Below are 12,561 nucleotides of genomic sequence, written 5' to 3'. Positions count from 1 at the left end.
GTCAGTGTGTGGGAGCAGTGGCAGCAGGAGTGGGGCTGCCAGCAGACAGGGGACCAGGGGCTGAGGCGGGAGGGGCTGGGCGGGGGCACGGGGGATGGCCAAGACCCACCCCTGTGATGGTGCTGGCCCTGCTCGCACCTGCTGCTGGTGCCGACCTCAATCGCTCCATGCCCTCAGTGGGTGCGAACAGGGCTGGCACTGTCAGTGTGTGGGAGCAGTGGCAGCAGGAGTGGGGCTGCCAGCAGACAGGGGACCAGGGGCTGAGGCGGGAGGGGCTGGGCGGGGGCACGGGGGATGGCCAAGACCCACCCCTGTGCCTACCGCAGCCTCGTGGCCCACAGTTCCTTTCAAGGTGCATGAATTTGTGCACTGGGCCCCTAGTATATCAGTAAAGCTGGAAACAATGGGAAAAATATGGTGAATGAATAAACAATTTAAGGTATAGCCATATACCTTAAATACTACTCAGCAATTTAAAAGAATGACTACTGAAACTTGCAACAACATGAATGAATGTAAAAACAATTATGCCTACTGAAAGAAGACATAATATTATCTATTATATGGATGCGTCTATATAAAACTCTAAAGACTGTAAACTAATCTATTGTGGCTGGACATATTCACTATCTTGATTGTGGTAATCATTTCCTGCATATTATGTGTGTCATAACTTTAAAGATCATATAATTAAATATGTAAAGTCAATTATATCTCAATAAAGCTGTTAACAAACAAATAAAACTCTGCTCTTGCTGAGTCTCACACAATTAAAGCTGTATGCGTTCAGTGGACCACCTTTAATATTTTGGGAGCCTAAAGGAAGAGTAAAAATGTAGGTGCCCTAACCATAGCCTTTCCTCCTTTCCTCTCCAGGTCAGGCACCATCCAGCTTCCCTGGCCACCCTCAGATGTAGAGCAATATATATGGGCAGAAGAGGTCCCACCAGCCCTGGAAGTAAGGGAGGGGGTCTGAGGTCCTGAGCATTGAGATCATAACCTGGGAGGCAGAGCTGGAGTTGGAGGCCATTAAAGCACTGCTGTAAGGAGATAAGACCCGAGCATATTTAAAACTTAGAGCAATGTGACATGGATGCAACATCCAAGCACGGGGTCATTTTTCTAGAATTCATGTTTATTGAATTTTACAAAAGCAATCTTTCTTCAATGGATTGGATGCATTAAAAAAAAAAAAGATCCTTGAGATACAAGATGGCAGCAGATTAGGTGGAAGCTACACTCACCTCTTCCCAGGACCAAACTGGAATTAAAATTAAATTATAGAAAAACCATTCTGAATCAATGGAAAACTAGCTGGAGAGAAGCCTTATATACAGAAGAAGCCACACCAAGTCTGGCAGGAAGTGCAGAGGCACAAGAGGGTTGGCCGGGCTCCCACGGATGGCGGCTGAAGTTTCGGAGGGATATCTCAGCTGCAGGAGGTTCCCCTTGAGAAGTGTGGTATCTAAACCCCAAGATGGGCTCTGCAGCCTAGAGAACCAGAACTGGAAAAGGTGCCCAATAGCATCTGTCTATGAAAAGCAATTGGGTTTCTGTCCACCAGAGAGAGATGGTTAGAGATGCAGGCACCTCTTAAAGGTGCCAATGCACAAAATTTTGTTCCCAGCCACTCATCCTGGGCTCTGACAGAGGGAGGGCAGAGCAGATTAGAGCCACGTGCGGAAAGCATGGAGTTGGTGGCTCTGAGGAGCGAGCTGTAGGGTCAGCCACCAGGATCCCTGTGCTGAGTTATTCTCCCATACTGCAGAAGCCATCTTTCTCAGGCAGAGCATTCCCCTCCATGCAGCATCAGCCTGGGGGGAAGCAATAGCCCCACCCACTGAAATGCCTCTCACCCCACCCTGTGGAGCTCTAGCCCTGCTGAGGAATACAGTTGAAGGTTCTTTTAGTGATTAAGCCTAACAGGAGCCTGCATGTGGAGGCAGATCTCTGGGTGCCTTGAGGCTTTTTCTGACTTGCTCTCAGGCCCAGTGCTGATAAAAGCCAGCCTTGGTGCATAGCTTGTCCTTTCCACATGCACCCAGGCCCACCCAGCAGAGGGAGCCACAAGCTGTGGATCACTGATAGCTCCAAACAAATTGCCCAGGGCCAGTCAGTGTCTGACACTGGCCGGCAACAGAGTCCCTCAAAAGAGGCTGAGAAACAATACACCCAGTGGACAGTTTCAGACAACATAGCAGGATCCAATAAGCTTCACCAGAAGCATATCCACAGGGAGATCTCTGAACAAGACCCATATATATGATGTCTTCAAGAGACCCACCTTAGAATGAAAGATACACACAGACTATAAGTAAAGAGATGGAAAAAGGAAATTCATGCAAATGAAAAGCTGGTATAGCAATACCTATATCTGACAAAATAGACTTTAAAACCAAGGCTATAGTAAGATACAAAGGACAATACATAATGATAAAGGGAGAAATACAACAAGAGCATACAACCCTTATAAACATTTATGTACCCAACATAGGAGCACCTAAATATGAAAGCAAATCTTGATGGACATAAAGGGAGAGACTGAAAGTAATACAGTTATTGGAGGTGACTTTAACACTCAGTTGACATCAATGGATAGACCTTCCAGACAGGAAATCAACAAGGAGAAGGCAGCCTTAAATGACACACTAGATTTAATTGGTATCTTCAGACCACATTTTAGAAAACAAAGCAAGTCTCAATAAATTTAAGAAGAGTGAATTCATATCAAGCATCTTCTCTGACCATAATGCTATGAAACTATAAATCAATCACAAAAAACCCCCACAAAATTGAAAAACACACAAAGATATGGAGGGTAAATAACATGTTACTAAACAATGAATGGATTAACAATGAGATCAAGGGAAAAAAAATCAAACGATACCTTGAAATGAATGAAAATTAGGACACAACAACCCAACCTCTGTGGGTCAAAAGGCAAGCAGTCCTAAGAAGGACATTCATGGCATTTCAGGCCTATCTCAAGAAACAAGAAAAAGCTCAAGTCACCAATCAAACTTGACACTTAAAGGAACTTGAAAAAGAACAACAAACAAAGTGACTAAAAGGAAATGATAAAGACCAGCGCAGAAATTAACTAAATAGTGTTTTAAAAAAACAATACAAAGATCAATGAAACCAAGAGCTGGTTCTTTGAAAGGATAAACAAAATTGACAAACCTTTAACCAGACTCATCAACAGAAAAAGAAAGAGGATTTAAATAAATAAAATGAGATATGAAAGAAGTAGCAACCTGACACCAAACAAATACAAGGGCTTGTAAGAAATTATTATAAACAACTATATTCCAACAAATTGGACAATCTGGATGAAATGGATAAATTCCTAGAAACATACCACCTTCCAAAACGGAATTAGGAAGAATCAGAGAATCTGAATAGACAGATCACAACTAGTGAAATTGAAACAGTAATCACAGAACTCCCCAAAACAAAAGCCCTGAACTAGATGGCTTCACAGGTGAATTTTACCAAACATTTAGAGAAGAACTAACAGCTATCCTTTTCAAACTCTTCCAAAAAATTCAAGATGAAGGAAGACTCCCAAGCTCATTTTATGAGGCTAGATTATCCTAATTCCAAAACTGGATAAAGACACTACAAAGAAAGAAAATTATAGACCAACTAGAGGCCTGTTGCACGAAATTTGTGCACTGCGGGAGGGAGTGGGGTAGGGTAGGGGCCCTCAACCCAGCCTGTGCCCTCTCACAATCCGGGAGCCCTCGGGGGATGTCCGACTGCTGGCTTATGCGGGGAGCAGACCTAAGATGGCAGTCAGACATCCTTAGTGCTGCCGCGGAGGTGGGAGAGGCTCCCACCACCACCCCTGCGCTCGCCAGCCGTGAGCCCCGCTTCTGGATGAGCAGCACTCCCCGTGGGAGTGCATCGACCACCAGGGCGCAGATCCTGCATTGAGCGTCTTCCCCCTGGTGGTCAGAGCATGTCATAGCAACCGGTTGTTCCGTTGTTCCATTTGTATATATTAGCCTTTTATTACATAGGATATCCCTGATGAACATAGATGTTACAATCCTCAACAAAACATTAGCAATTGATCCAGCAATAATTAAGAAGATCATGCACCATGATCGAGTGGGATTTCTTCTGGGGATGCAAGGTTGGTACAATATCCACAAATTGATAAACATGACACACCACATAAACAAAATGAAATATAAAAACCACATGATGCTATCAATAGATGGCAGAAAAAGCATTTGATAAAATACAGCATTAAATAGATGCTGTATTTAAAGTGATAAAAACTCTCAGCCAAGTGAGAGTAGAAGGAATATACCTCAACATAACAAAGGCTCTATATGACAAACCCAGGTCAACATCATACACAACGGGCAAAACTAAAAGTGTTTCCATTAAGACTGGGAACAAGACAGGGATGTCTGCTTTCACCACCCTTATTCAACATAGCACTGGAATTCCTAGCCACTGGAGACAAGAAATAGACAGGAAAGGTATCCAACTTTGTTGAATGAGAGTGGGGAAAGCAGACATCTCTGTCCCAAGGGAAACATTTTCTTCCTTTTTATGGCCGAGTAGTTTCCCACAGCCTGAGCGCTGCCTCACCGTGCCTAACTCTGAGCAGAGACCCTGAACAACCTGGGTGGGAATTACGCTAAACGTGGGGACACTATGCTAGAAGAGCTTCCTGGCCTGACTCTGGGAGGCTGCAGGCACCATCTGATGGCGCCTCTGGCCTTCCCCTGGTGCAGCAGGTGCACGGAGGGCAGCTGACTATGTGTGAACGTCCTCAGCATGCGGCTGGCTTCCCCGCTCAGAATTTCAGAAGAGCTGCCATTTGGGGGTGGGGGCAAGGTAGGAAGAGCCACGGAATGACTATGGCCTTTCCCACTTGGACAGGAGAGCAGAGGCGGCCCACGCCTCCCTCGCCCGCAGTCTGCCTGGAGCCTCCGGGGACGCGGGCCTTACCTTGTGCACGCAGGACTTGGCGTTCAGGAAGAACAGCTCCACGGTGGTCCTGTCCTTTAAGAACGAGATGCTCTCGATGTAAAACCTGAAAGACAGCAACAAGTTTGTCTCTTCAGATCCCTCCCCTTCTCCCAGCCGGGCTTCACGTCCTCATCCATTTCCCCGAAGCAGAGAGAGGATTTTGAGAAACCCAGGGTGCTCATCCCGCCCCCCCCCGCCCCCCCAAAGCTTCAGTCTGCTGCCGGTGGGTGATGTGTGCACACGTGCGGATCCGCTCGCTCAGGTGCTTTGCTGCCGGAGGATGAGTTACAGTGAACCCACTGTGGCCTCGGCTGCAAACCCCCTGGGCCTGCGCTGTTTTCCGACACTCATTTGGGAGCTCGGGATGCCCCGGGCAGCTTCAAATCAGGCCGGGGAGGGCTGCGGGCTGAAGGCAGAGCAGGCTGAGTGGGTCAGTGTAGCTGAACCTTGAGGCCTGTGGCTCTCAGACCGGAGGTGGGCAGGCCCACACCTGCCAGGCTGCCTACCCAGAAGCAGGACTTTCAGCGACACCCTCCTCCCCCATCTTCCCGTCTCTGTCTCTCTGCTAGGCTGGGCTTCCCTTGGCTGGAGCCACACTCTCAGTAGTACTTGACCTTGGTCTTTTCTCCTGCAAATCGGAGCTTTGGGCCCCACTGTCCCCCCCCAACCCCTCCCACTCCCCATCCCCCTCCCGCTTCCTGGGCCTTCGCTGGTCAGTCTGTGTGGCCACCGGTCCCCGGTAGGAGGGCTGAGAGCCCCTGGGGAGGGGAGGGGACTCCTTCACAACTTCTGTCGTCAGAATCCAGACAGTGACACTGGTGGGCTCTGGGGCAGGAGGGGCCGTGAGGCTCTTAGGTTGGGGTCCGCTCCACTCCCCACTCTTCAACAATGGCAAAACGTTTAAGAAATGAAAAGGCCATGGGAGACTTTATCACGGAGATGTAAAATCACCTGAAAAATTCCACCTCTAATGTAGAATCATCAGGAGAAGTTCCAGAAAGCCTGCTCTCCAGCGGAGGCCCTGGTGGGAGGCGGGACACACCGACCTACGACCTACGGACCCGCCTCTCAGCTGGGTCAGAGATGGAGGGTCAGAGGGCGGAGGGTCAGAGGGCAAAGGGTCAGAGGGCGGAGGGTCAGAGGGCAGAGGGTCAGAGGGCGGAGGGGAGGGACCCAGCACCGCCTCTCAGCCGGGTCAGAGGCCGAGGGGAGGCCGAAGGGAGGCCAAGGCTCCCAGCTGCAGCCAGAGGCGGGTCAGAGCAGGAGTCACGGTGGGGGCCCAGCAGGAGGCCAATGCCCGGCCACTCAGCTCCCTGCAGCCCAGGACCGGCCAGGTGGCGATGGGCATGGAGGCTTCTGGCTTCCTCAGTGCGCTGCTATCCTCCCGCTGAGAAACCCGCAGCCCCGCAGCGGCGGCCAGGTGCCCGGAGCCTCCACCGGCGGCAGGTGCCTGTCGGTGCCCCCACTTCACAGATGCAGAAACTGAGTTTCAGAGCTGCGCCTACTGGCAGGGTGAGGTCTGGCTTTGGGGCCCTGGGACGCCATAGACCCTCCTCCTGGTGGCCCTCGGCCAGCCCCCAGCCGCTGGGCTCCCTCCTTAGAGAGGCCAGAAGCCCCAGCGCCCACGCCCACAGTGGCTCTCACTGCGCAGAGCAGACCCAGGACCGGGGAGGACATCAGATGAGAGACCTGGAAGTCGCCCATGAAGGGCCGGTCCTAGCGCCACAGGAGGTCTCAGGTGGAAGGCCGCCCAGACCCAGCCATCCCTGCCTGTCTCAGGTCAGACGGAGAACGCGCCTCACTCTCCCTAATTCTTTTTTCCTTCCACTTCTAATCTCTTCACTATATAGCTCTAGCAAAGAAGGCTGGTATTAAGAGCATAACCTCAATGAATTTTCGTATTAACAAAGTTCATAATATGTTCTTAATATGTAAAATCCAGTCATTCAATTTTTTTCCTTGTTTCCAACACTTTTTTGGTGAATTTGCGATTTATGTTTTAAATAAATAACGCCGGTTACAGCAAGAGTCACGTGCACAAAGCTAGATCCTGCCAGATTCCTATCTTCTCTGCGGCCTGCTGGCTCGGTTTTCCTTCAATTCTCTTAGTTAGCCACATGGGTTCCTGTTCCCGGCAACCAAAGACCCCAAGTTCATAGAGGCCTCCCTGTGCCAGGGACAGCACACAGGACTCTGCACACAGCATTTCCTTCAATGCTCAGGACAACCAGGCAGCTCATTGCAAACCCATTTTACAGATGAGAAAACTGACATTTTGAGCACCTTCTCCAAGCCATGTAGGTGGGGCCATGATTCTTCTAAGGCCTACAGACTTCCAGTCCATATTCCCAACAAGTATGACGCATGCTTTCCAGGCAGCAGTGCAATGCATAGAACACGGACACAGTGAAGGGGGGCCCAGGGAGGGATGCGATGAACTCAGCTGTGGCTCGGGAGGGAGAAGCTGCCAAACTGAAACGCAGAGGAGTGAGGGACAGTTGAGCCTAGCCTTAAAGAATGCATGAGCTCACCAGGTAGCAGGGAGGAAGGCCCCAGGGGAGGGCATGTCAGCCAGACCGTCCTTGCTGGTCTGTGAGAATTTAAGGAACCAGAGCAGGGAGCTGGGCGGCTGAGCCCAAATCAACTGTGGCTCATCCAGCTCTGAATGGACATCTGTGTGCTAGAACCTGGGCTCACCTTGCCCCCGAGGCCCAGGCCCTCGGCTGCCGGGTTCCAGTGAGCAGGTCCCCACCCGTTCCCACTGCTTCCTGGCGCTGGGCCCGCTGCTTTCTACCTTCCTGCCGGCATCCGGTTACCTGCCCCTGAATGCACAGTCCCCTCTCTCCCTCAAGGGGACCAGGGTCATGACCTCGCATTTCTGGACGGTCCTCTGGGAGACCAACTCCCGAGGGCACCCATCAACACCCACCAGGAGTGGAAACGAGCTCTGGGGCCTCTTCGCCAAGGGAAACGGACTCTCCCAGACCAGAACATAAAGCCTTTGTTTCGGCGTTTCTGGCAGAAGGATTGTTTCCTCCCCGAGCTGTGGCCTCCCTCCGGGGTTCTGTGCTGGGGAAGCCCGGGTGAAGTTTCAGTCTCAGAACAAGCCCAGGCTTTCTCTGTTTTGGAGACGAATCTCATGCAACGTAACAAGTGTCATTTCTTGAGAAGAGCCTTTGCGTGGGGAGGTTGTGTCCCTACTTGTCATGCTCCTCCATTCGCATGCTCCCCCTTTCCTGATGGGACAGGTGCTCACCTCATCACTCCTCAGTGATAACAGCACCCACCTCTATGACGTGGCAGAGATGGCTTGGAGGGGGCAGACCTGTCAGCCAGATGACAACACCTGCGTCTCACAGGCCCAACACTGGTCGTTTGGCACGGGCTGCCCACTAGCAGTCTCTCACGTGTGGGTGGCCGGTATTTCCGTCGGTGGCGTGTGCTCATCGTGGTCAAAGTCAGCACGTGGATCTGAGGGGATGCTGATTTGAACCCCCGCCCCACTGACGGGCCCGGGGGCCGTGGGCCAGCTGCTCGGCTCTCCCACAGGAGGGAGCCGCTGTTCTGTGTCCACAGCGAGGCCGCTGTGCCGCCGGCGAGTGCTGGCGATCGTGCTGTGCTATTATCTCTCCCGAGGGACTGTGACAGAGGTGTGGGCTTAGCTGGGAGTTCCTTTAAAATGTTATAAAAACAAGAACGGAAATTCCAGGTATCTTTCCTAAGTTCTTTCTTTCAAGGAAGCAAAATGCCACGGAAGTGCCCATTTAACAGACCAGGAAAACAGTGCGAACAAAGCTGCTCTGACCAGCGGCGGCTTTCCTTCCCCACGGAGCGTGGTTTCTTTGTGTGCCAGGCTTTGCCATGTCCGAGTGGCCTCTCAGACAGGAGGTGGACGCATTCTAACCATGTTGAGTTTGCGACCAGCATCCAGGGAGGGCAAACTTAAAGGCCTCATTCCAGGTGTCACTCAGCCCGTGGGTGATCGTGGCCACCCCTGCGGCCGCCTGCGTAGGTGCTTTCGGTGAGATCCTGACCCACGCTCTGTGTGGGAGGCCTGTCCATTGCTGTGCAGGCCCTGCAGCCGGAGCCTCCCTGTGATGCTGCTGAGCGCGGTGTAATTGGAGCGGGTGCCGCTCCCTGCATGCTGCTGAGCTGCGAGTCCCATCGGTTCCCTTTCATCCCTGGGAGGAGCACAGTCTCAGAATCCCCTGCCAGAAACTTCCCCACGTCCGTCCGCCCGTCCGCCCGTCTGCCCGTCCGCATTTCCAGGCACAGCAGGAGAAGGGGCCCTCGGGGAGCCTGCAGGAACCTGCCTGCTCGCTCTGGGAAGGGCTGCTGGCCCAGGGAGGCGCCTCGCTGTGACCTGCCCCAGAGGAGGGGCCACGGCGAAGGGTCAGGGTCACAGGTGATTCCAAGTGCCTGCTTCTTCCCTTCAAAAAGGCAAACCAGCCTGCTCCTCGGTGCAGAGGAAAGCAGGGAGCACTCCCAGAAGGAGGCAGGGAGGGGCAGGAGGAGAGTAGGCTGGATGGGGAGGTGAGGGCAGGCCTGGGGAACGAGGGTGAACAATGTGATCCTCACCCCCAGTGCTAAGAATGGGTCAGCCCCCAGCCAGACAGCCCGACACCCCAAGTGGATCCCATGACGAATGTTTCACCCGCTGACCGCGTGGTGGAGGCAGTCTCGGTTATTTACACCCGACACATAGTTAGCGTTTACCGAGGGCTACCTTACAGGCTAACCCTAACCTCTGACACCCGTCCCCCACCGGCGCCAGCCTGAGGAGACAAGCCACGGGGGTGGGGGGGGAGGGGGCCAGTGAGACATTCAGTCCAGCTGCTGTCACTCTTCTATGTTGGCATCTCCTTAAAAAGCAAGTCACAGAGTAACAGCAGCTAATTAAAAATATGAAAGCTAATATAAAACCAATATCGGCCACCCACGTGTAAGAAACTGCTAGTGGGCAGCCCATGCAGGACTGAAGGCCGTTCCCACCATGCTTCTAGCCCGATGAGCACTGCGGACATCCTGCCCCTTCTTTCCGTCCGGCTCCGTGATGCAGTCATGGCGATCCTGCTGGTCTCTGCTCCGCTTCCCTGGCGGCACTGCCAGCGCCTTCCATATTCTCCAGGGTCTTCACCTGTCGGGCTGTATTCCATATATTTGTTCTCTTAAAAAATCAGGCTCCCCTAGCCAGTTTGGCTCAGTGGATAGAGCGTCTGTCCACAGGCTGAAGGGTCCCGAGTTCCATTCCGGTCAAGAGCACGTACCTCAGTTGCAGGCTCAATCCCCAGCCCTGGTCGGGGCATGTGCAGGAGGCAACCAATCAATGTGTCTCTCACATCGGTGTTTCTCTCTCTCTGTCTCTCCCCCTCCCTTCCACTCTCTAGAAATCAATGGGAAAATGCCCTTGGGTGAGGCTTGACAAAAGAAATATTCAGCCCAATGATGGTCATGATGCTTCCTTGAGTTAAACTCTTTCTAGAAGCCCAATGTTCCAGAACCAGGCAGGGGGCGCTGAAAAGGTTCCCAACCATCTTTCAAGGATGCCGTGTGCAGCTCCTCCGAAAGCAAGGTAGCCCCCCGCTTCCTACCAGAACTCCCACTAACATGGGGCATCTCAGGCCGGAGTGCCACAGTCGTCTATGCTTAGGGGCACCTCTTACAGCCCCAGGGCAGAGAAAGGTGACTTGGAAAGAGAAGGGGAAGAGGGAGGAGAGAGGAAAGACCAGAGAGAGGAAAAAACAGCAGGAAGTACTCAGAAGAATGGGGTGGAGGATGCCCAGCTTCTGGCTTTGTGTGCGGCTGGGTGGTACCAACCCGAGCTACCTCCGCTTGCCCTCCCCGGGTTGGGGTTGGGGGCAGGGGTGGGGTCACGCCAAGTCCCTAGTCTCCTATTTAAATGCTTGCTCACTCAGTGCCAAGCTTTTCAAATGCTCACATCTGGGCTGCATCACCAAAGAGGCCCATGTGTTTGGGAAGTTAATTTTCAGCAGCAGATAATGAGGCCGGCCTGGAGAAGTCCCCCAGCACCCGGGGGGTGGGGACTCGGGCAAGAGACTTGGTTGCATGAATGATGGGGGGCTGTGCACTGTCTCCTGCAGGACTTAGCACACGCCGCTGAGATGGTGTAACCTAAGGAGAGGCGTGGTTCAGTGGAGGGGGAGCCAGGTGCCCTCGTCCCGACTGTTCTCTCCACCATGCGGACGCAGCGCGCTTCTGAGCTGCTCCCCGCACCCCGGGCTGGCAGCCAGGTCAGACCCCCCGCATTGGCAGGACCCAGTGCTGAGCGCGGGAATCCTGAGACAACAGTTAGCCAGGGCCTGGTCCCGGATTAATGCTGCGTCTCAATAGAAAGTTCTGGAGAGCAAGTCTGTAGCGTGGTTGCCTTTTTCACAGATGCTACAGCGAAAGATGTGCTATTTTATGTTTGCATAATACTTTGCAAAGGCATTTTGTATCTCCTGATCTCTCTTTACTTCTCACACCCGACCTGCCCCAGCCCACCTCCACCACCGGCAGGCCCTGCGCCAGAATCCAGGCCAGGCTGTGGTGGGTCTGGGGACCTGGGGTGGAGGGTGTGGCTGAGTCTGGGAAAGCTTCCAGGATTCCCGTGCCCCGCCCTTGCAGGAGCTCTGAAATGCCAGGTACTTTCTCATCTAATCTCTTACTAACGTGAGCAATTATTCACGTTGAAAATGCCAGAGCTTGCGGACCCTCCTCCCTGTTGGCATTGGATGTTTCCAGTCTCCGTGCGCATCAGCCCCGCGGCGGCCCAGGCCCAGTGCGCGCAGCGGGGCCTGCTGACGGGAGAGGCCGTGACCTTGCCATCTCGAGGGCCTCGCATTTCCAGAGGCTCCGACAGAACCGAACCCTGTTGCGGGTCTGTCCTTCGGTGAATGCTTGGTAAACACAGGCGACCTAGAGGGTCGGTGCTGTTCCCAGCGGGTGAGCGTATCCCCATCAGTTACTCTCCAAGGAGGAGGCTGAGGCCGAGGCAAAGGCAGCCACGTCACTGGGTGCGGCCACGGAGCCGGTAAGGCCTCCGGAGCTGCGTTCCCTCTGACCTGGGTCTGCTCTGGAATTGTTTGGCGTGTTTTCGCTTGATCGTGTCTTTAATTAAATTGGAGTAGCAATAAGTACTTAATTGGAATATTAACAAAGACTATTATGACCTCACTGTGCTGTTGGGAGGAGAATTAGGTGGGTAATTGAAGCCTGGATAAGGGCGTTCAGCATGAAGTAGTTGGGAAAGTCTGGCCCGGCGACGGTGGGCGCCCGGAGATAACACTAAGGAAGCGCTGAGCTGGGGACCTCAGGAACCTGCTCCCCGCAGAGAGGGCGGCTGTCCTGGTGTGAAAGACGCTCAAGGGAAGACAGTTTCCTCCCTGGTGTTTTGAGACCAAAAATAGACCAGGTATTAGCTGTCAAAGAACCAGGCCGCAAGCCTGGTGCCAGATGTGTGGCACTTGCTGCGTTCTCTGAAGTTGAAGGCAGAGCACCTCTGTGAGCTGAGCCGAGGGGCCTGAGCTGAGCCGGGGGCCCTGCAGCTGAGCCGGGGGGCCTGAGCTG

At 53.0% G+C, this 12,561-nt stretch overlaps 1 protein-coding gene across 1 annotated transcript in view; it reads right to left on the bottom strand.

Annotated features, from left to right (window-relative positions):
- The window catches only part of FRMD4B (FERM domain containing 4B), a 194,677-nt gene that overhangs the window by 85,209 nt on the left and 96,907 nt on the right, over positions 1 to 12,561 (bottom strand). The window contains exon 5 of the mRNA XM_006769937.2: positions 4,972 to 5,056. Within this exon, the coding sequence (XP_006770000.1) occupies positions 4,972 to 5,056 (85 nt within the window). The remainder of the gene's footprint in view (positions 1 to 4,971; positions 5,057 to 12,561) is intronic.

Source organism: Myotis davidii, unplaced genomic scaffold (assembly GCF_000327345.1).
Source record: "Myotis davidii unplaced genomic scaffold, ASM32734v1 scaffold821, whole genome shotgun sequence".
NCBI lineage: Eukaryota > Metazoa > Chordata > Mammalia > Chiroptera > Vespertilionidae > Myotis > Myotis davidii.
Note: the sequence above shows the minus strand (reverse complement) of the source record. Positions and strands in the feature narration are given on the sequence as shown.